The sequence below is a fragment of the Caretta caretta genome, chromosome 5, assembly GCF_965140235.1.
Source record: "Caretta caretta isolate rCarCar2 chromosome 5, rCarCar1.hap1, whole genome shotgun sequence".
NCBI classification, from domain to species: Eukaryota; Metazoa; Chordata; order Testudines; family Cheloniidae; genus Caretta; species Caretta caretta.
This window is the reverse complement of record NC_134210.1, coordinates 80,142,287-80,166,265: the sequence shown is the minus strand read 5'-3', so window position 1 is coordinate 80,166,265 and position 23,979 is coordinate 80,142,287. Positions and strand designations below refer to the sequence as shown.

Below are 23,979 nucleotides of genomic sequence, written 5' to 3'. Positions count from 1 at the left end.
CCAATAAAATAAAAACCAGCAGGATCTTATTAAAGGGGAAAAGGCAAAATACCACATTTATTGTGAATACAGAAAGAATCATAGTTAGCAGTTAGTTATAGTTATAACATTCCATTCAATCTCATATTTATTCACACATTCATTCATACAAACACACACACACACACAGGTTCTGCAAGGTTGTTGCCGTAGTTACCAGCCTTAGAGTTGCTCATGCCAAGCCACTGGCCAGGTGGCCTGGACATGAGGCGGGAGCAGGGCCTTGTCAGATGCTCATCTGATGCTCCTGGAAGTTGGTTTGCAGAATCAGACCCCAAAGTTCTCACTTTTTAGAGTCTATTTTTATAGGAATTTCTTCCTATGCCAGTCTATGGGAATTGCTTCATCATGCTGTTGCTGAATCAATCAGCAGATAGCACATTTCTGACGGCTCCAAGATGTTATCTTGTTCTTTGGTTCTCCCATTCTTGAGGCTGTTGGGTGGATTCCAGTCTGCCCTCCGGGGGGGTCCTCTGGTTATTTCCACTTGACGCCTTCTTCAGCCGATGGACACTGGATTCTTAGGCTGGCACCTCCCTGATCATTCAGTTATTATCCACACCAAGCATCCATCCACATACATCCTCTATCTCTATTTTAATCACAATTGTTAATACAACAAAAGGGCGGGGAGTCTCTGGGTGCTGTTTCTGTTGTTACAGAGTATTGCTTTGAGTCTCTCTCTGTGTGAATTGCTTTGAGAACAGACTCTGTCTTAGAATGTACTAACACAATTAGCAGCTTGCAAGTTTCACACGTAGAGGGAGAGAAACAGTACCAAAAACCAAGAGACCTCTTAGTTAGTAATACCCTAGAATTTAAACTATGGGGAATCAAACTCATTTGTGATTTTAATACAGAACTTCTTTAATATGATCCAACAAAAGCGCATGGCTGTAGTAGTGGCATTCCTGCAAAAGTTGGGTGTTCATGTGTTCCCCTACTTGGATGATTGGCTAAGAGGCTGCACCAGGTCTCAGGTACTCTTCAACCCTAACCACTATTCAGTCCACTTTTGACACTCTCTCTGGAGCTCCTAATCAATACAAAGAAATCTATCCTCATGCCTTTCAAAGAACAGAATTTATTAGGGCAGCTCTGGACTCTACAAAGGCCGGGGCTTTGCTGCTAGAACAGAGGTTCCAAACAATGCGCATCACTGCTTTAGATCTAAAAGTGCACCCTCTCACTTTAGTTTGGAATTGTCTCAAAATTCTAGGACACATGATGGCGGCATGCACTTGTGTTGTGTAGCATGCCAGGCTACAACCCAGAGAACAACGTGGTTGGCTGGCCTTGGTGTACTCAGTGGCCCATCATCATATGGACATGGTGGTTCAAGTACCTGCACAAGTTTTATCCTCCCGGGACTGGTGGTTAGAACTTGCACATTTTTGTGAGGGAGATACCTTTTTACTCTCAAGAACAGTCACTCACTCTAGTCAGAGATGCATTAGATCTAGGTTGCGGGGGGGTCCCTTCAGTCCCCTTCAGACTCATGGCCTTTGGTCGCCTCATATCTGTGTCCATATGAATATCAAGGGAGCTTTGGGCCATCTGTTTAACTTGTGTGGAGTTCCTTCCGCATATAAAGGGGCAAAATTTGTTGGTACTCATAGGCAACATAGCAGCCATGATCAGTGTAAACAAACAAGGGGGACACCTTTGACAAAGTTATGCCAAGAGGTGATCTTCCTCTGGGATTTATGCATCACCAGACCCATCAACCTGAGAGCTGTTTATCTTCTGGGAGTTCAAAACACTTCAGTAGACCACCTAATCAGGTCGTTCACAGGTCATCACAAGTGGTCTCTTTATCCAGATGTGTTTACATCCATTTTCCAGTGGTGAGGAACTTCCCAAGTGGACCTGTTTGCAACAATAGCAAACAAAAAATGTTATCTTTTTTGTTCGCAAGGGGATCACAGCCCAGGTTCACTGACAGATGCTTTCCTCCTACCCTGGTCAGAAGGTCGTCTGGATGCTTTCTCTCCAGTTCCACTCCTTCCCAAAGTTATATCCAAAGTCAAGAAATAGTCTGCTTACCTTATTCTAATAGTCCCAGCATGGCCCTATCAGCATTCGTTTTCAATTCTACTAGCTCTATCCGTCAAACCTCCACAGCTGTCTCCTTCATTCCAATCTTCAGGACCTCCTCCTGACACTGTGGAAGCTTCATGGCTGACAACCTCAGAATGAGTTTTTCTCTAAGGGGATGCAGAAAATTCTTCTAAATAGTAGGAAGCTTTCAACTGGGTCTATTTATCTTGCTAAATGGAAGAGATTATCCATTTGTTCCTTTTTAAGAGACATCCCCTCAGCTCAGGCACCAGTTTGCTATATCTCGGACTATTTTTTGTTTTGGAAACAAGGGTTAGCACTTAGCCACCAAATGGACTCTGATGGAACTAACTCAAGCTTCTATCCTCCCTGTATAACTGATAACTTTTTTCAAACCCCAGTGTCCCTCAGATTTCTAAAATGTTTGCTCAGATAATACCCTCCACAGTGGAGTTTAAATTTAGTTCTAGGAAAGTGGATGGGTTCCCCCTTTGAGCCGCTAGTGACTTGTTCTCTGTTGCACCCGTCTGTGAAGGTGGCTTTATGGGTAGCTATTACTTCAGTTAGGAGAGTACGGGAGCCTCCCTATAGAATTTTCTTTAGGGGCACCGTTTTCCTTCAACCTCACCCAAAATTAAATGGTTTCCGATTTTCACATTGATCAAGCCGTTGATTTACTGATTTTCTTTCCAAAGCTTCATTTAAATAAAGGAAAAGAAAAGTTCCATACTCAGGATGCTAGAAGAGCCTTGGTTTTTTTACTTGGATCGGACTAGGCCTTTTAAGTCTTTGTCTCAGCTCTTCATTGCTGTTTCAGACAGAGTAAAGGGCCAGGCAGTATCCACCCAGATGATCTCTTCCTGGATTTCCAGCTATATGCATTTGAGCTACTGATTACCCTGAGGTGCAATATTAGCCAAAGTGGTGGCTCATTCAACCAGGTCACAGGCAACTTCCATAGCCTTTCTGGCTTGTGTACCCATACTGGACATTTGTTGGGTGGCAACCTGGTCATCAGTCCATACATTTCCCTTTCACTATGACATCTCACATTAATCTAGAGAGGATGCCAGATTTGGACACGACGTGCTGCAATCCCTGTTCAAATAGACTTCTCGCCCATCTCCAATTCGAACTGCTTGTGAGTCATCTACAGTGGAATGGACAAGTGCTATCACTTGAAGAACTAAAAATAGTTACCTACCTTTATGTAACTGTGGTTCTTAAAGATGTGTTGCATGTGTCCATTCCACAACCTGTCCTCCTTCCCCTCTCTATTGGAGTCTTTCTGGTAGGAAGGAACTGAGTGGGTTCAGGGGCAGCAGAGCCCTTTATATATGCTTGCAATGGTGCAAGGCACCAGAGAGCACTCATGGTGTCCCGACAGGTACTGCTGGGGTATAAATCTCCGACAACTGTGCACGAGGCATGCACACACCTATAGTGAAATGGACATGTGCAACACATCTCAAAGAACAATAGTTATGGAAAGGGAAGTAATTATTTTTTACAGCTGTTTCCTATACCTTGGCACCCACCTAAGGTGAGATAATGTGCCACACCTCTAAGAGTCTGTGAATGCTTTTGCTGTGTGTTATCAGAGAAATGGTTTGTCCTGTCTGGGAATTGTGGATGGAAAGCTAGTGAAGACAGAGTGGCATAATTTGTAGTAGTGCTATGACTCATGAGATGTGCACACAGACATTTTTTTCATCTCCGTCAATTGAGTTTCTTCTGAACAGGAAGAAGCATCTGTCAGGATGTGAAGAACCACACAAGAGTCTGTAACCACTAAAGCACATGTGCTCTCAACACCTCAGCATATAGGGGAGTTTTGTGGGTGAGGTCAGGGAAGGGCCAGTGAATCTGCAGGTACACTCCATGTGGATTCAGATGCAGCAAGATTAGAAGCTACTGGCCGTGTAATGCTTCTGAAACCTGGCAAGAAGATCCCTTCCCCCTCAATCCCCAGCGAATTCCCAGTTATGTAGCTTTGTTACTTGAGTTATGTGCCAGGATAAAGATTTGGACTAAAGGAACCAATTATAATAGTACATCTTAACTAGATTCAATAAGTCATTTTTTTCCAGCTATCCAGTATTTTGATCACCTCCATTTTCATCTTCCAGAGCTCTGCTGCAGTGGGCCTTCCAGTTGTGTCTCTTTATGAGGCATTCCTAAAATCCCATGTTGCTTCTGTTCTCTCAAAGCATGTCTGTTATAATTTTAGTTGATTAAAAGTGCTTCCTTCACAGCACGTTCTTAGAGAACTTGCCTGTGGCTAAAGAGATTCTGTATTCTGTACATGAAGGAATGAGAATTCATCCTCTTCCATAACTTTTCTTAAAGAGTAGAGAGTGAAGGCTTCCTTTCTACAGATGTCTCTGAGGTGACCTAGATCATTCTGTTTCGTTCTGGGCATGTTGTTACCAAAAAGATATTGGCAAATTTAGAAGGAAGTTTAGACCCAATTCCAGCAAAAAATTTAAGCACATCATTAACTTAAACATGTGAGCAATCCCATTGAAATGGAACTATACACATGCTTAAAGTTAAGGATTGATGCAGTAGAAATGACCAACAAAAATGAGTAGGATATTAGTAGAACTGATTTATAAGGAAAGAACTTACTCCTATTTGCTTGACAATTATTTTTTTAAATATACAGTATTGACTTTCTTATACTGGAAGGTCATGTGAATGATTGAATTTCTTATTGATTTCAGTTATTCTGTGCTTGTGGCTACTTCTGATGCCTGTCTCTGTGCTTTTTCTTTTTTTAAAATGTAACATGCATATACTCTATATATACACAATATAAAAGCTACATACATTTAACATTATTAAGTACAGGGAAATATAATGGAATACAAGTATATAAACACCAAAGAGGGAGACGAATCGTTGAGGATGATACATGTGGTTTTAACAAGAAGTAACAAAATGAATTTAACTAAGGTTAAATGTAGACAGAATATTAGGAAAATACAGAGAGCATTCTAATGCTTTGGCATAATCTCCCAAGAGAAGACGTAGAAGCCCAGTTGCTTTGTACATTTAGAACAAAACTGGACAACATACTGAAAATCTACGTTAGGGAACAATTCTGTAGTAGCAGAGAGAGATGGGCTAGATAGCATAATAGAATTTAAAGATGGGGAAGATCTATGATTTCCACTCTCAGGGTTATGGTCGTTAGAATAAAATGAGATGAAAGTATTAACATTACCACTGAAATAATTTTAATGTATCTCCATGGTTCAGAAATGTAGAGTTGACATTTAGTTTGGAGCTTCTAATTTGCAGAAACCAAATTTCCAGTGACCAATCATTAATTGTCATCATATATCTTCACTGGCACTTCCTTCCTTCTTTTAAGTTTTTGCCCATTCACTTGAGTAGGTCCAGGGATCGCAAAATAGTAAATAAAAAGAAAAGGAGTACTTGTGGAACCTTAGAGACTAACAAATTTATTTGAGCAGAAGCTTTTGTGAGCTACAACTCACTTCATCGGATGCATGCAGTGCATGAAAATACGGTGGGGAGATTTATATACATAGAGAACATGAAACAATGGGTGTTACCATACACACTGTAACCAGAGTGATCACTTAAGGTGAGCTATTACCAGCAGGAGAGTGGGGGGGGGACATTAAATAAATGATTTCAGCACTTGAGTAAAATGCTATACCATTTATTTTCCCAAAGCCAAAACTTGCCATTCTCATTTGGCTCTAGTGGCATATGTGGACTGAATGTACACTTCCCTATATGAGAGCAATCCACACAGGAATTTATATGCAAGACATATGGACATAATACAGACACACAGTTCTAAATAGATATGTGTATATAGGAATATCTGTCTGCAACTGTAAAGCTCTCATGCAGAGGAACATTGTAGATGGATGAGATTTCTCAAAGAGTATAACTACTCTCTCCCCTCCTCCTTGAAGATGAAACTTCCTTCATTTATTTGTTTTTATCAATCACAGTATAATATTGCTCTGGTTTTATTGACCACTCAGCTAAAGCTTCTATAAATGATAACAGATTGGAATAGAACATAACATAAGAATAGCCATACAGACCAAAGGTCCATCCAGCCCAGTATCCTGTCGACCGACAGTGGCCAATGCCAGGTACCCCAGAGGGAGTGAACCTAACAGGTAATGATCTAGTGATCTCTCTCCTGCCATCTATCTCCACCTCTGACAAACAGAGGCTAGGGACACCATTCCTTACCCATCCTGGCTGATAGCCATTAATGGACTTAACCTCCATGAATTTATTCATTTCTCTTTTAAACTCTGTTATAGTCCTAGCCTTCACAACCTCCTCAGGCAAGGAGTTCCACTGTGCACTGAGTGAAGAACTTCCTTTTATTTGTTTTAAACCTGCTACCCATTAATTTCATTTGCTGGCCCCTAGTTCTTATATTATGGGAACAAGTAAATAACTTTTTCTTATTCACTTTCTCCACACCACTTATGATTTTATATACTTCTGTCATATCCCCACTTAGTCTCCTCTTTTCCAAGCTGAAAAGGCCTAGCCTCTTTAATCTCCCCTCATATGGGACCCGTCCCAAACCCCTGATCATTTTTGAACCATTTCTAATTCCAGTATATCTTTTTTGAGATGAGGGGACCACATCTGTACGCAGTATTCAAGATGTGGGCGTACTATGGATTTATATAAGGGCAATAAAATATTCTCCGTTTTATTCTCTATCCCTTTTTTAATTAATCCTAACATCCCGTTTGCTTTTTTGACTGCTGCTACACACTGCGTGGACGTCTTCAGAGAACTATCCACGATGACTCCAAGATCCTTCTCCTGTTTAGTTGTAGCTAAATTAGCCCCCATCATATTGTATGTTTGGTTGGCGTTATTTTTTTCCGATGTGCATTACTTTACATTTATCCACATTAAATTTCATTTGCCATTTTGTTGCCCAATCACTTAGTTTTGTGAGATCTTTTTGAAGTTCTTCACAGTCTGCTTTGGTCTTAACTATCTTGAGCAGTTTAGTATCATCTGCAAACTTTGCCACCTCACTGTTTACCCCTTTCTCCAGATCATTTATGAATAAGTTGGATAGGATTGGTCCTAGGACTGACCCTTGGGGAACACCACTAGTTACCCCTCTCCATTCTGAAAATTTACCATTTATTCCTACCCTTTGTTCCCTGTCTTTTATCCAGTTCTCAATCCATGAAAGGATCTTCCCTCTTATCCCATGACAACTTAATTTACATAAGAGCCTTTGGTGAGGGACCTTGTCAAAGGCTTTCTGAAAATCTAAGTACACTATGTCCACTGGATCCCCCTTGTCCACATGTTTGTTGACCCCCTCAAAGAACTCTAATAGATTAGTAAGACATGATCTCCCTTTGCAGAAACCATGTTGATTTTTGCGCAACAATTTATGTTCTTCTATGTGTCTGACAATTTTATTCTTTGCTATTGTCTCAACTAATTTGATTGGTACTGATGTTTAGACTTACCGGTCTGTAATTGCCAGGATCACCTCTAGACTAGAGCACTTCTTTAAATATTGGTGTTACATTAGCTATCTTCCAGTCATTGGGTACAGTAGCTGATTTAAAGGACAGGTTACAAACCATAGTTAATAGTTCCGCAATTTCACATTTGAGTTCCTTCAGAGCTCTTGGGTGAATGCCATCTGATCCCGGTGACTTGTTACTGTTAAGTTTCTCAATTAATTCCAAAACCTCCTCTAGTGATGATAATTCCTAAGATTTGTCACCTACAAAAAATGGCTCAGGTTTGGGAATCTCCCTAACATCCTCAGCCGTGAAGACTGAAGCAAAGAATTCATTTAGTTTCTCTGCGATGACTTTATCGTCTTTAAGTGCTCTCGATCATCCAGGGGCCCCACTGGTTGTTTAGCAGGCTTCCTGCTTCTGATGTACTTTAAAAATATTTTGTTATTACCTTTTGAGTTTTTGGCTAGTTCTTCAAACTCCTTCTGGGCTTTTCTTATTACATTTTTACATTTAATTTGGTAGTGTTTATGCTCCTTTCTATTTACCTCACTAGGATTTGACTTCCACTTTTTAAAAGATGCCTTTTATCTCTCACTGCTTCTTTTACGTGGTTGTTAAGCCACGGTGGCTCTTTTTTTAGTTCTTTTACTGTGTTTTTTAATTTGGGGTATACATTTAAGTTGAGCCTCTAATGGTTTACTATTTTGAGGTATCAGTTTCATTTAGGCCGTTATTTATAAAATCTTACCCTGCCTTAAACGGTGCCACAGATGATTAATGATTAATAACTTATTTTTTAAGTAATCCTTTTCTTAATCCTGTTTTCCTGTGAGCAAATTCAGTTCTTACAGTTTTGAATAGGTTTGAATGCTATCTTAAACAGTTCAATGACATGAGTCTGAGTGTATAAACACAACGCAGTTTAGCAGACAGTAACCTTTCGTCACATTGACAAGCCTAGTTAGTGCAAATAAACCAGTGTTTGATTTACAGAGTCAAGAAGCATTAGGCAAGCCTCTCTCATTGTTCGGATTATTCCTGCCTGATAAAACAGTTTCTGCATATACAGTCTCTCTCACTCAGTCAGTCACCCTCTCACTTACTGCTCTGTTCTGTGGTGTTGCATCATTTTTTCCCTTTGAAGCTTACTTATCCGAGGCACTTGCTTTTTGTGGTCTGTGCTGCAGTGCTCTGCCCAGCCAATCAGATAGTAATGCTCGCAGTAGGAGTTGGCCAATCCAAAGCCTGCTTTTGCTGGAAACGTGAAACCCTTAGGGGAATGCAATAACAAAAGCCTTTCACTGCAGACAAATGTTAAGTGTCTGTGCAGACTTTTCTCGTTTTTAATTTTATTACTCTAAGAATGGACGGTTTGTTGTTTCTTTCATGTTTCCTTTCAAGCAATTTTAATTATACATTTGTGCTACATCAGAGACTTTGAAACACAGTGATTCAGCCTATTGCATCTAAAGCTAAAATGCAGTAACCTTCTGGCAATACAAATATATTCCAGTGTTGTAAATATAGCTGACATGCTGAAGAATTTTAAGCAGCTGGAAAGGTCTCTGACACCACACACGATGCCCTAGAGAGCAAATGATGGGAAAAACCTTCACTCCCTCCCCCCCCCATAGCTTTGTCAGGTGTTTGTTTTTTATTTTAAAGGGGTCAGAATAAAATATATGTCCCCAGCTATTCCATTTTGTTAATATCAAAGCACAGATGATAAAAAATAAATTTAATATACTGATTGTCTAAATAGGAATTTTAGCCTGATCTTTTATATCCTGGGAGCCTGTTTTTAGCCTTCGTTGAAGAGTGATTTATTTTTTGTCCTTTAGACCATCTTACCACAATATATGGTATTCTACTGTCAACTTATAATAATAGCAACTTAAAACCATATGGGGAACAATTTTCAAATCTGCTATTGAGAATTTTCAAGGAAATCCCTTCTTCCCTAGTACTTTAGCTAACAGCACTTCAAATACTTTCCTGCTGTTAAAAGGTCCCTAAGGAAATAAGCTGGAGGTTACATGTTTACTTTACATTGGTGCTGCAGAGTGGGATAGTTTTAGTGTAAAATTAGAAATCACACTGGTAACACAAAGCAAGCAGACAGGCTAGAAACGTATTTGGCACAGTGCCATTATTATTTCCATTGTAGGAAAGCTAAAGCTAGCTAGAACAAGGGGAGTGTAGAGAAATACAAACCATGAGATTCGCGTGTGTAGTTTTAGTTAAATATTTAGTTCTTTAGAATGAATTTCTGTGAATCTGCTAACATTTTGCACCATGCCTCTTCTTCTGCCTAGGTGAAATTAATCTTTTCAGCATGCATTCTAAAGAGAAATGATAACTGATTCAGAATATTACCTTATGTTTATCTACAGTATCTAATGAATTAAAGGGGTAATTATGTTGACTGGTCAACAAACATGATTAATTGTCTCTGTCTGTGAAAATGAAAGTATAAATTGTCTCTGTCTGTGAAAGTGTTTGAGAGAAAGCTGAATGAGTTTGAATGAAACCCTCCATTTAATTTTTTTTAAAAGAAGCCCCTAATGTACATACTTAATAATACATTGATTTTTCAGATAAAACAAAATTTTAAGCCCACGTTTATTGTGCAGATTTATTTAAATTTTAACATAAGTATTTTTAAAGCAAAGCTTTAAATGATAAAGACATTAACATTGAAACAGCACATTGGTTTATTATTATTTATTATTATTATTATTTGTCTTCCTAAATGCCTCAATTTAGGTTGGAGGCCAGGTTAATGGAAGGCTCACAATGACAGAGAGAATGCAAATAATATAGAGGGTTTGTAGATATCCCTATATAACAAAACTTGTGTGTGTGGTGATTTGGATATTTGTAATTTCAGATCAATAATATCACCACTATAGTATTGTTGAAAACAAAGCACATTCTTCTGGGTCACCTACTGATTTAAGCACTGGTAACTGGTGCTCAGTTTATGCTGGCTGCCTGCCAAATGAAAGCAATTATGTGCAGTAATAGCAAAATTAAGAGGTGAATGTTGCCGTTTTACAGCAGGACATGGCAAAAACCATTTCCTTCTGTCAGCTGTATCTTGATCTCACACACGCGCGCACCCACACACACAGTCTTTCCTGTGGGTTTTAACTTGAGGTCCCTGAAACCAGAAAAGAGGAAGAGTGTAGACCACAGCTTTTGAAAGCAAATAAGAATGGGGCTCTGTTCGTTTTTTAAAAAAAGTTGTAACTGTGGTAATATTTTGTTTCTCTTCCTCCTACAGGTGTCCTAGTGGTAAATGTTACATGGCGGAACAAGACTTATGTCGGGACCCTGCTGGATTGTACAAAGCATGATTGGGCCCCTCCCAGGTAGGCAGTCATTCTGGGACTGTTTTTTCTCCACTCTTCCCCCCCACCCCCATCTTTGGCAAGAAACCAAATAGAGATTAATAAAGAACAACTGTATATAATTGACACCATTCAGAAGAAGAATGAGTAATTCTCTCTTTCACACTGCAAAATGCAGACGTTGAGCTGGCAATTTGTATTTTCTATTGTTGTGTTACTGAAAAAATATCTCTGGAATTAAATTGAAATTGAGTTTATTTTAAAATATTTTCTTGGATACAAGAACTACTTTTTTTCTCTGTGTCAGTAATATTCCTGAAGCAAATGTTTTTTCTTTCATGACATTAATATTTGGAAGAGAGCACCCTTCCTCTAACAGCATTGCAGATTCTGTTACATAAAGCTGTGTCGTTCTGATATTTGAAATATCAGTTCATGGCTGAAACAGCTGATGGTGTCTGGTGGTGATGTTTTAGTATCTGTTCTGACATCTGTTCTTCTTAACTTAGGTTTTGTGAATCGCCAACAAGTGACCTGGAAATGCGAGGAGGTCGGGGGAGAGGAAAGCGAGCAAGGTCTGCTGCAGCTGCACCTGGAAATGATGTTAGCTTTACAGAGTCAAGAGGACTGCAGAACAAGAACAGGGGTGGTGCCAATGGGAAGGGGAGGCGGGGCAGCCTTAATTCAAGTGGACGCAGGACACCCCCAAATTGTGCAGTGGAGGATGTCAAAGCTAGCCCCTCATCCACAAATAAGAGGAAAAATAAGCCTTCAATGGAGCTAGACTTGAACTCCAGTTCAGAGGACAATAAATCTGGAAAGCGCATTCGCACCAATTCTAGAAGCACTCCAACCACTCCACAGGGGAAACTTGAGACTACGTTTTTGGACCAAGGCTGCTCTTCTCCAGTATTGATTGATTGCCCTCACCCCAATTGCAACAAAAAGTACAAGCACATTAATGGACTGCGTTACCACCAGGCTCATGCACATTTAGATCCAGAAAACAAACTGGAGTTTGAGCCTGACAGCGAAGATAAAATTTCAGACTGTGAGGAAGCATTAAGTAATGTGGCACTTGAATGCAGTGAGCCAAGCACAAGTATATCAAGTTTTGATCAGCTAAAAGCACCAACATCTCCTTGCCCTCTTAATACCCCTGGGACACCCAAGGGGAAAAGAGAGTTGACCAATAATGGCCCAACTTCAATCATCAGTTCTAAAACTGGCAAAAATTCTGGTAAAAAGAAGGGCCCAAACAGTGAATTGAACACCCTTCCTGTAATTTCTAATATGGCAGCCTCACTGGACAATTGTTCAGTAGCAGATGGCAGTTTGGCCTCTGAAATGCCCAAACTGGAAGCTGAAGGATTAGTGGACAAGAAAAATTTGGGAGACAAAGACAGGGGCAAAAAAGCCAATACCTGCAAAGTGGATAAAAATCTGTCAAAACTTAAAACAGCTAGGCCCATTGCCCCAGCTCCAGCTCCTACTCCTCCCCAATTAATAGCTATACCCACTACAGCCTTTACAACCACCACTACAGGGACAATACCCGGATTGCCCTCACTCACAACTACTGTTGTTCAGGCTACACCAAAGAGCCCTCCATTAAAACCTATTCAACCAAAGCCCACTATTATGGGAGAGCCAAGCACTGTAAACCCCGCTCTCACGTCACTCAAAGACAAAAAGAAAAAGGAGAAGAGAAAGCTGAAGGACAAAGAAAGCAAAGAGTCTGGAAGTCCTAAAATGGATTCTAAGCTGGGAAAGCTAGAGGATTCAAAAGGGTCTGGGAAAGATTTATCTGGACATTTTTTAAAGGACCATCTCAACAAGAATGAAGTGTTAGCTAATGGACTGTCAGAGTCTCAAGAGAGCAGGATGGCAAGTATTAAAGCTGAAGCGGATAAGGTTTACACTTTCACAGACAATGCACCCAGCCCTTCTATAGGGAGTGCCTCCAGAATGGAATGCAGCACTTTGGTGAATGGACAATCTTCTCTGGCGCCACTGCATGTGTTGACACAAAATGGTGCAGATAGTGGAGCTGCTAAAACCAACAGCCCGGCTTACTCTGATATTTCTGATGCTGTGGACGATGGTGGTTCTGACAGCAGGTCAGAGGGCATGAGGTCAAAGGCCAGCTCTCCTTCAGATATTATTTCTAATAAGGAAAGTGTTGTAAAAGGACATTCTTCAATCACAGCACAATCATCACAAGTAAAAGAGTCCCATTCTCCCTATTACCATGGCTACGATCCTTATTATTCTCCAAGTTACATGCACTCTGGACAGGTCAGCACCCCTGCAGCTGGGAACAGCAGTACCTCACAGGGACTGAAGATCAAAAAGGAGGCTGAGGAAGAGGCTGAAAAGAAAGACAAGACAGAACCATCAGATTCCAAGAAAAATGATACCAATTCCACTAATTTACAGCCTCAGCACCAGTCAGTAATAACTCAGAGACATCCTGCACTTGCCCAGTCACTTTATTATGGACAGTATGCCTATGGGCTTTACATGGACCAAAAGTCCTTAATGGCCTCTAACCCTGCCTATAGGCAGCAGTATGAAAGATATTATGAGGACCAGAGACTGGCAGAGCAGAAAATGGCACAAACTGGGAGAGACTGTGAAAGGAAGAGTGAACCTCCACTGAAGGAACTAGGAAAGGATGACAACAAGCAGAAAAATATCCCCTCTGCTACTATCTCAAAGGCTCCTTCAGTTCCAGAGACAAGCAAAAATAACACTAAAATGGGGTCATCAGTCCCCAGCAAAGCTGAAGAGACAAGCAAATCACAGATTCTTTCCACTCACCAGCAGCAGCTTCAGTCTGATAGCTTCAAAGCCAAACAAATGGAAAACCATCAGCTTATAAAGGAGGCTGTGGAAATGAAATCTGTTATGGATTCAATGAAACAAACAGGAGTAGATCCTACCACAAGATTTAAACAGGTGAGGCCACTGGAACTTGAACACGGATAATCTTGAATTATTCTTAAGGTTTTACTGGCACGATTTTATTGTATTTTTCTATCTTACCTAAATGGCCAAACTCTGGCACCCTTTCTGACGTTGAGTAGTACCTTATTCCTTGAATAGATCTATTGCTTTCAGTGGGGCTTCTGAGAGAGAGGAAACTGAGCATGAGTAGAGGTGACAGAATCCAGGTTTAAGAAATTAGTTAGAAAATTTTTAATCTTAATTAAACAGAATTCATGGTTTCCATATAGAAACAAGTAGAATTAAAACTCTTAAATGTAAATTTAAGTCATTCTGCTTAGTGCAGCAGAGTGAAATTTCAAGAAATAAGCACTCTTCACTATGAATGAAGTGCAAAGTAGATTTAAAAAATGGCTTGGGTTTTTTTTTGGTTTTGTTTTGTTTTTTGATGACAGCTGGCATTTACTAAAGAAGGGCAAGCAGGTTCTTTGATGCTCAACTCTTTATCCTAATCCGACGTGACCTTTTCAAAATCGGGGACATCATTCCCTATCTGTCGTCAGTAAGCTCCTGACCTCTGCAGGCCCACACAATGGGTAGAATCCTGGCCCCACTGAAGCCAATGATGGTTTTACCACTCTGGCTCCTCCTGGCCTTCTCACATTTTAGACAGCCTTCCCATACACACCCCTGCCAAGACATTTTACTGTTTCTTTGCTGTGATCCAGTGCTCCCACACTGAATATCCTCATGCTCTGGCATTTGGCACTAGATTGACTCCTAGATTTCATCTTCATAAGCCATCTTTCAAGGTAAGGCTGAGGGTCATGGAACTAGAAGGAAAGTGGGATGGTTCAAGTTTGGATAGGAGAAGATTTCCATGGACTATGATGAGTATCTGAACCAACGCTGATCCAGTTTACCTATTAGTATTTCTTATGCTGTGAACATTGACCATTAAAGTAAAGTAATAGTAATTAGCCCTTGTACATCTCATAAAAAATAATGTTCTTTTGTTATTCAGTAAAGATAGTGCTGTTTTAAGTAATCCTGTAAAGAAACCATGTACCCACTCTTTAGCATGTTTATAAACTGTTTTATAATAGTTAGACATATTCTACACACATTTCTCAAACCCTGACCTCAATCTCGGTGAACAGTGATTTTATAACTTTTCACATGTGAACAGTCCCACTTAATTGAATGGGACTGTAATGCGTAGAGTTACTCAAGTGTACAAATGTTGGCAGGATCAAGGCCAATATAAGCACCTTTCCAGCAAGATCCATTTTTCAGGTTCATCATTCCAGGTTATCTAAGTCCTTTGACGTAGCATTAGCAATGTTGTAGTTCACAGATGGGAAAATCTCTCTCTCTATGGCCATTAATCAAAATACATATATAGTATGATCACATAATGTTAACACCTAATATATATGTAATTCATGATTAAACTAGTCAAAGGCATGGAAAGGATATAAAATAAAATAATTCAATCAGATTATGATAGAAGTTTATTACATTGCTATTACATTGTAATATTGGCTGGAGTTTGAGCTTAAAAGTATAATGAACCTATAAGAAGCATGTCTGTCCTACAGTATACATAATCTGGGTGTGTTGTTAACACTTCTATAAAAAAAAGACCTCTACAGAAGTATGAGAAATATCAATAACTATCTTGTTTCACAGTGTGCATTTAGAACCAAATGTATTTCTCCCTCATATTAGGACGCAGATTCAAGAACATGGCATCATTATGTCTACCAGCCCAAATACCTTGATCAGCAAAAATCAGAAGAACTTGATCGGGAGAAAAAACTAAAAGAAGACAGCCCTAGAAAAACACCTAATAAGGAAGGTTCCATACCCAACCTCCCTGTCTCATTAACAAGCATTAAAGAGGAGCCGAAAGAGGTCAAGCGTTCTGATTCCCAGTCATTGGAGGAGAGCAAGATCAAAAACGATGATCGAAAGACTCCTGTAAATTGGAAGGACTCTCGGGGTGCTAGAGTGGCCGTTTCCTCACCAATGAGTCAGCATCAGTCCTATATACAGTACTTGCACGCTTATCCTTACCCACAGATGTATGATCCCAACCATCCTGCATACCGTGCAGTCTCTCCTGTTCTAATGCACAGCTATCCTGGTATGTGTTCTGTAACTGGCATTGTACACTAGTAAAGATTTACACACTAACAGTGGAGTAAAACCTACATTTTAATATTGGCTGTTAGCAGCTTCACGGATGACATTTGTTTTGCTTGTTCTTATGCTAGGGAAAGTTCTGCAGATTAAACTGATTTAATACAAGATGTTCCTTTTATGAACTGTCAGAGTTCCCAGTTACAGTTTCCACAACCCCTGACAGGCTGCTGTTGCTGTTAGACTGACAGATAGTTTATTGCCTATAAAAATATTCTAAGCACTTACTGTCAGAACCATTATAGTTACTATTCCTTTCACTTAAGAGGACCCATAAATGTCTGAAATGTCTGTAAGCTCAACCCTCTTTATAACCTCCATTCATCAGGGTGAATTAGCTGAAAAAATCGAAGAACAAAGATACAATTTTATAGTCACGTGATCCATTTTTGATGTAATCCCCTGTATAGGAATCTCTCCACCCCAATGTATAACCAAATGTAAAAACAGTAACTTGATGTGGCATTTATTGTTTATCTGCAGGGGCCTATCTCTCGCCAGGATTTCATTATCCTGTTTATGGGAAGATGTCAGGGAGAGAAGAGGCGGAGAAAGTCAATACCAGCCCTAGCATCAACGCAAAATCAACCACTGAATCTAAAGCACTGGATTTGCTCCAGCAGCATGCCAACCAGTACCGCAGCAAGTCCCCTGCTGTAAGGCTTCATCTGTTGTTATTGAACAGCAATACATTTGGGGTTGGGTAGGGAAAGGGCAGAGAACATCATCCAAACATGTGCATAGTCAAGCTATGACTATATTTTTAATATCCGCATCTAAATCCAAAGTAATTTAAAATCAGGGTGCTTCCCTGGCATATACTGGAAGTGACAAGTATAATAGGATTCTTGCTAATATACTTCCTAATATAAGTAGCAGATTTATATGGAAATCCAGATTCATAGATAGCTCTTGGTACATGGTACACTTTATTAAAGTTTACCAAGAAGATCCTGTTTGAAAACAGATAATGAGATTAAAAAGTTGAACTCCGGGATTTGGTAATATCCCTTCAATATATTTGCTGCGGAGCTGTTATCTTCTGAATAGCAAATTACTAAAATCCTGTTTTGGAGACTTCCATGTCAGAGTAAACCGTGTTATTTTGCCTTCAGATAAGTCAGTAAAGTTGTAATTGATGAAAGATAGTTTTGAAATAGCTCTCTTGATCCTGAGAGTTGGTTCAGTCCCCAGTGCAAATGAAAGAAGTCCAAGGACTGATTTACACCGGCTGCCACCAGCTCAAATAGGCTGTTAGAGCAGCCAGGAATCAGCCGGGCATAAGGGAGCCTATAGGCCACCTCCTCCTGCAGAATTGGTGGGAGAAGAGGTGGTTTGTGGCTGCTGTGTGATGCCTGAGGATCCCTTTATCCTGAGAGTATGGCTACACCAGCCTTAGGGCAGCTTTCTATTCTGGGGAGCAAAGCAAATCCGCTCCAGTGTACTGGAGAATCAGATCTCATAGTTCGTGTTTAAATGTCCTTTGCTAGATACCCAGAGTGAGTGTATTGGTTGTGATATTCTCAATTTAAAAAATATTATATACATTTTCTTTTACCTTTTTATTGTCAGCCTGTGGAAAAATCTACAGCTGAGCGTGAGCGGGAAGCAGAGAGGGAGCGAGATCGTCACTCCCCCTTTAGCCAGCGGCACCTTCATACACACCACCACACACACGTTGGAATGGGCTACCCACTTATACCCGGGCAATATGACCCATTTCAAGGTGAGCTGTGGCTTCTGACTGTAGGATCGATGTGTCTTTTAAAGTCATTTAATTGATGTTGCAAGTGTGATGTGAAGCTATTTTAATAGAAACCCGTGTTTTACGGAAACCAGAAAAAATAGTTTACATCTAGGGAGAAAGTTTGAAAACACTCAGCAAGGACTAAGCTGGTAACACCAAATGACACTATAGCTACAGCTTCATGCTTGAGTAATACTGTTTTAGAACTCAACCACTGATTGCCAGTAAATTATTAAAATTTTACTTGTCAGCTAGGATATCATTCACATGAGTATTTTCAACGATGATAAAAACTGACACTAACTGATTAGAAAGACCCAAAGGAAGTAAAAAAATAAACTTTTTTACACAATTAGTCTTGTGTAAACAATGGAGAGAGCATGGCAAAGAGAAAAGCTTTTAATTTTGAACAAATTTTATGTACAAGAGAGACCCTGCAGTCAACCTTGAGATTTTCACAGGTACAGCTTCTCAATAGCACATGATCTGTTTTTATTTAGGTGAATTCAGCACGTATTGTTGCAGTCAAGGAAAAAGAAGCACAATAAGAGATGCATGAAAGATCATTCATTCTCTCTTGATTTACCCCAGGTTTTCTTCCTTTTCTGACACTGTTCTAGCAGAATTAAGATTTCCTCCCCTGCAGTGAAGTACACACTAGTACAGTTTGTAGCTAAAATGACATTAATTCATTGTGTTCTCTCAGTGCCTTAGAGTCATTTTCCTATGCAAAAGTCTTGAATATTTCTAAATTGGATTCAGTGATTCCATACGCCTTATGGGATGCATTATGCTCATTCAGTGGGAGAAATTTAAAATGATAAGTTACTACGGAAGTATTGTATTCCAAGCAGCTAGCATGTCGTTTCTGTAATTCACTGTGACTTTTGATTCTTGTTGTTTCCTGGTACCCATTATTTCAACTGAGCTTCCTATTCAGGAATTCATACAAACCGTTTAGCACCATGCAGTGCAGTGCTTGGAAAGAAATACAATAAGGTAAAATGCCATATTTTCTTGTAAAATGCCTATTAAGGAGAATTCAGTACATTATATTAAGGCAAATTGGTCAGACCAGGCAAATTGTCTTACCTCTCTTACCTGAAATATTTGATGTATGCATCCTGCAAAAAGTGATTGGCTGCTATTTATGGTTTTTGAACTGACGACAATACTTATCTTCCTGAACACCATAAAATCCAAAAGTATATCCACAGTCTTCTGTTTCTTCTTTCCTTCAGGGTTGACCTCTGCTGCCCTTGTTGCCACTCAGCAGGTGGCTGCTCAGGCATCTGCATCTGGTATGTTTCCTGCACAAAGAAGGTAAATATCTTGTAACCCTTGAATTATACTTACATAGACATCTTAATAGGGAGGGAGGAAGCAAATTATAGGTTTCTAAGACTGGAGATCTGCATCCCTATAGACAGCAGCTTTTATTGAGAAGGGAGGGGGTTTTTTTGGTTAATTGTAGCTCTATTCTTCCAAACAAGACACTTGTCGTTGACCCTCATACTATAATCATAATGTAGATAATTAATCAATGAAATAGACTGCTTCTTGTCTGAGATTTTCAGAGAATATCCTTTACCTCTTGGTACTATTAAAGTAAAACAAGTTATTATGAAGTATATAATTAGGATTCAAAATATTTTCATAAAAGGCAAGCAAGGGATTCATTTTGGAGTAGATCCATCTAAAGTTGAGTAAACTTCTGCTCTTATGTATAAGTACAAGTCTATCTGGCTTCCTGATTTGCAGATACTTTTATTGGAAATAAAATATTTTTAGAAGGTACATTAAAGATTATATTATTTTAAAGTTACCTAAGAATCAAATGTAAACGATTTACTTGCTTTTAAATAGAATTTACTTTTCAACCTCTAAAGGAAATGAAAACCTGATATATAATAAAAATTCTGTCTTAAGTGAAAAGCTCAACTCTGCCTTAACAATGGAGTATCCACGAACACTTCCAGAATAAATCTTACGCACTAAAATTACCAATTTTCATGACTTTATCACAAGTGCCGTGATATATGGTGTTTTTCTTAAAGTCCCAGCTCCCCAGAGGCAGTGATTACATGAGAATCTCACCTTTCATTTGAATAAAAAGCAAGTTTTTAGCACTCAGTGTTGTAGAGAAAAGCCTGAGCACATGACCCAAGTGCACCCTAAAGGTTCAGAAACTAGAAGAGACACAAACTATTCCTTTCCCCCCTCTCAATTTTATTATTTTTTAAAAATCTCATGATTTGGAGCAGGGGGCTAGGGTTGGCAATACTAATTACATGTGTTTAGTTTCACAGTTTTTGTGCATTTCAAGAGTTCAGAGTTAAATGATGGAAAAGGATATCCTACTAAAACCTCTTTTTTTTTCTTTTTTTTTTTTTAGAGAATGAGGAGTTTGGAAATGTACATTGTCATGTGACTGGATCACATGAGGAAGCGCTTTATTACAGACATCAGTTCCATGGTGTTAATTTGAAATGCCTTAATGGCAGGCAAAAACCAGTCATTTCGTTTTTGTAAATTGCAGATTTTATCACAGAGTAACAAATGTTGCTGTAATTAGACTTCTGTTTTTATATATATATATATATATGCGCGTATATATATATATAAATATATATATATTCTTTACTTTTTTTTGTATCGGTAACCAGGCTCGCACACTGGGTCTGCTGCTAAGTTGCAAACCACACAATAAAGGAAAAATGTATTTGTCATGTTTAGAAAAATGTTAACCACAAAAGGCCGTTTTTTTTTGTTTTTTTTTTGCTTTTTGCTTTTTAATTGTAAATAAATAATATTATGTATCAGTGTGCCTGAACCTTGCATACCCTTCTAATATTGCCCACAAGCCCTCAGAGAGGCTAACTGTGATGATGACACTTTGGTACAATTTAGATGTCTATTTGGTGGCTCCTGTTAAGATGCATCAGTGTAAAATGTTACTGTACTCACTGTTTCATTGTAATTGTGTATTGTGAGAAATATACATTTGGAAGGCATGGGGTTGCCAGTACCACAAAAACTGTGTTGTACATAATGTATAGATTTTAAATGGGGAAATAATGAGTATCTGTGAATAATGAAATGTCTTTTTTTTTTTTTTTATAATCTTGAATGGCAAATAACCCAATAGCCTGCATACCAGAAGACATCTGTGATTGTTCTATTACTTGAATAGTCCTGCAGTCTTTTTTTTAATGTTTACAATTATCCAGTTTTAGAAGAGAGACTTTAATGCCATTGCCTGGTTACTTGTTTTATGCTGTAATCTAGTTTATTTTATGTAAAATGTATATTGAATGCTTTCATTTTTATACCTGCCTTAAATAATTTGGCAATCAGAATAAAAAAAAAAAGTTGTTTTTGTACTTTTTGGCGTCTGTCTCACTTTGCTGTCCTCTGCCCAGCTCAGAGAGAGATTGTGTCCTAGTTACCAACAGGTATGTTTGACAGACTCTGGAGGCACTATACAGTTGTTAGTGTCCCCAGAAGGACTTTTGGCTTGGTTCCCAAGCAGCACTCACCAGTTTGGCAGCTAAGCTATCCTTGAATAAGGTGAAGCATGAATCCACACTCTCCATGCCCAGCCTGTTCCATTTTCTCCTTGCCCCTTCTTCCTTTTGGGCACATAGGGCCTGAGCCAAAACTGCCGTTAAAGGAGGTCTTTCCATCTACCTCAGTAGGCTTTGGATCAGGTCCCTAGTACCCATGAGTGATCTTTCTGATATTTACACCTCTAATACCTTCAGCTGAGAAATGACTGGCTGTGTGCACTAGAAACGCTAGCCAAACTTTGCCCCGGATTTAACCTTTGCAGCCTCACGGTGTGGAGTTGATTGTGTGTACCTGTGGACAGAACTAGGCCACCTTTATTTTAAATATTCCTACCCATACTACCCAAGAACATGTTGTTGCGTTAACAAGAAACAATGAGCTTAAAGCACTGGGCTTAAATTGCAGCAAGGGAAGTTTAGGTTGGACATTAGGGAAAACTTCCTAACTGTCAGAGTGGTTAAGCATGGGAGTAAATTGCCTAGGGAGGTTGTGGAATCTCTATCACTGGAGATTTTTAAGAGCAGGTTAGACAAACACCGGTCAGGAATGGTCTAGATAATACTTAGTCCTGCCATGAGTTCAGGGGACTGGACAAGATGACCTCTCGAGGTCCCTTCCAGTTCTATGATCCTATGGTTGTCCGATAGTTTTGTTCCACTGCAGTAAGTAGAGTACAAAATGATAATAAAATTAATGCATGAAAGAAACAGATGGTTAGCCAGGTTATTTTGGGTGTCAACTTTATCCTTGATTGTGTACCACTGATACATTCCTCAGCAAATACAGGGGTGTTTGAACTCTCATTCTCTATTCTGATGACAACTTGCACTGCCAGAGATCAGAGCTTGTATATGAAGTGGGTACCATTTTTCTTGCTTAGTGGATACTAAATGCACAAGGGTGAATTAAAGATTCCCAACAGACAAGCATACTTGAATTTGTTATATTACTTTGATGAATCTGCCATTAATGTTGCTATAATTGTTTTACTTTTATGGACATAAAATCAGCCCCCTTAGTGGCTAGTAATAAGGTTTATTGATTTTACTATACATTATTCATCTCTGGGCTGCTCTTATCATCTAGTCTTGAACACATGTGGGAAGCTTGTAGTGCTGACACAGTTCAAATTAACTTAATCAAGAAATGGGGAAAAAAGGATGTATTCCTTGGGGAGGTGGGGTGTCCTTCAAATACAGAATTCTTGACCACTTAGATAAGTGTTGTATTACTTCATTAAAATTTCAATTGGTTTTGTATTGAAATGTGCCATTGATTTGCAGCCTTCGCCTTTAACACTTCCACAGCAAAACAGACCTCATATTCACACTATTGGTGATTCTGATTTAGTGTGGCTTAAGAATGAGTGTCCGTAAGTAACCAGAATGAATTACTCTGATTTATATGGGGTAAGCAGACATTTAAAAGATGATTAATGACAGGGTTTCATTACAGTCTTTAGGCTGTAAGAGAGGCTAGCAGCCAAAGCCATTCATTTTTTTTCCCTCCACTGACGATTAATCTGTTCTTCCTTCTCTGTGGCTTTCCTTTGGCTTTAACACTTTGAGGGACAAACATCTTTGCAATTGTGAACCGCTAGAAGGAGTACACCATGGCTGACCTCTTCCAAAGCCAGGAAGTGGCCATGCTGCCAAGCATCAACAGTCAGGCACGATATACACTTCTGCCTCAGCTATGTGAAGGCTGAGACTCCAAAAAATCAATGAAGAGAGGAGACAATGTGGGGGAAACTCTCACCAGCCCAGGACCTGTCTGAATACAAGAAAAGTTGGGCCTCCCTGCTAAGCCATCTCCTCACTGGGGGCTTTATCTCTCAGGCTAGGTCTACACAGCAAAGAAACCCACCCGGCTGGCCTGTGCCAGCCGACTTGGGCTAAGGGGCTATTTAATTGCAGTGTAGACTTCTGGGCTCAGGCTGGAGCCTGGGCTCTAGGACTCTGCAAGGTAGGAGGGTCCCAGAGCCTGGGCTGCAGCCTGGGCCCAGAAGTCTACACAGCAATGAAACAGCCCTGCAGTCCGAGCCCTGTGAGCCAGTCTAACGTGACTCCCCTGATGCTGCAGAGTGGCATTTCAGGGGTGTGGTGACAGACACAAGGATAGTCCTGCCCTAGTTGCCGCTAGTGAAATGTATTTCGATCTGCTCACTCCAGCAGCAACAAGCACCTGCTCCATTCCATCTCTTCTCCATCTCTTCTCCAGGGTGACTAATGTACCCAGAAGTAGGTGCTGCCTTTGCTCTTCAATATGATTTTCATCCCAGTACATTCTTGGGCCTGACAACCCCTTCATGAGACCTGAAACCTGTGGAGGGAGTAAAGCAATAAGCGACGGCTTCCCAGTTTGTTTCTTCATGCTCCCAGGTGCTCTGTGGGAGAGTCCACAAAGGCACAGAAAGTCCCAGAAGAGGCGCTATTAGTATCACTACAGGTATACTGACAATTTCAACATCTAACTTTAGTTCTATTGTCCTTCAGCCTTTCTATCTATCTGTTGAAGGACCATAGACCTCCCTACCTTCTAC

The 23,979-nt window shown here is 39.7% G+C and overlaps 1 protein-coding gene across 3 annotated transcripts in view; it reads left to right on the top strand.

The window, feature by feature from the left end:
• The window catches only part of ZNF608 (zinc finger protein 608), a 104,458-nt gene extending 83,208 nt beyond the window's left edge, over positions 1-21,250 (top strand). For 2 of the 3 annotated variants that reach the window (XM_048850855.2, XM_048850853.2), the window contains exons 4-10: positions 10,900-10,987; positions 11,476-13,927; positions 15,647-16,064; positions 16,604-16,776; positions 17,693-17,846; positions 19,109-19,190; positions 20,263-21,250. In XM_048850855.2, coding sequence (XP_048706812.1) covers positions 10,900-10,987; positions 11,476-13,927; positions 15,647-16,064; positions 16,604-16,776; positions 17,693-17,846; positions 19,109-19,190; positions 20,263-20,269 — 3,374 coding nt within the window. In that variant the 3' untranslated portion in view covers positions 20,270-21,250. Of the gene's footprint in view, positions 1-10,899; positions 10,988-11,475; positions 13,928-15,646; positions 16,065-16,603; positions 16,777-17,692; positions 17,847-19,108; positions 19,195-20,262 lie in introns of those variants that run through there. The other variant, XM_048850856.2, reaches the window with a different exon arrangement.
• Positions 21,251-23,979: the final 2,729 nt, after the last annotated feature.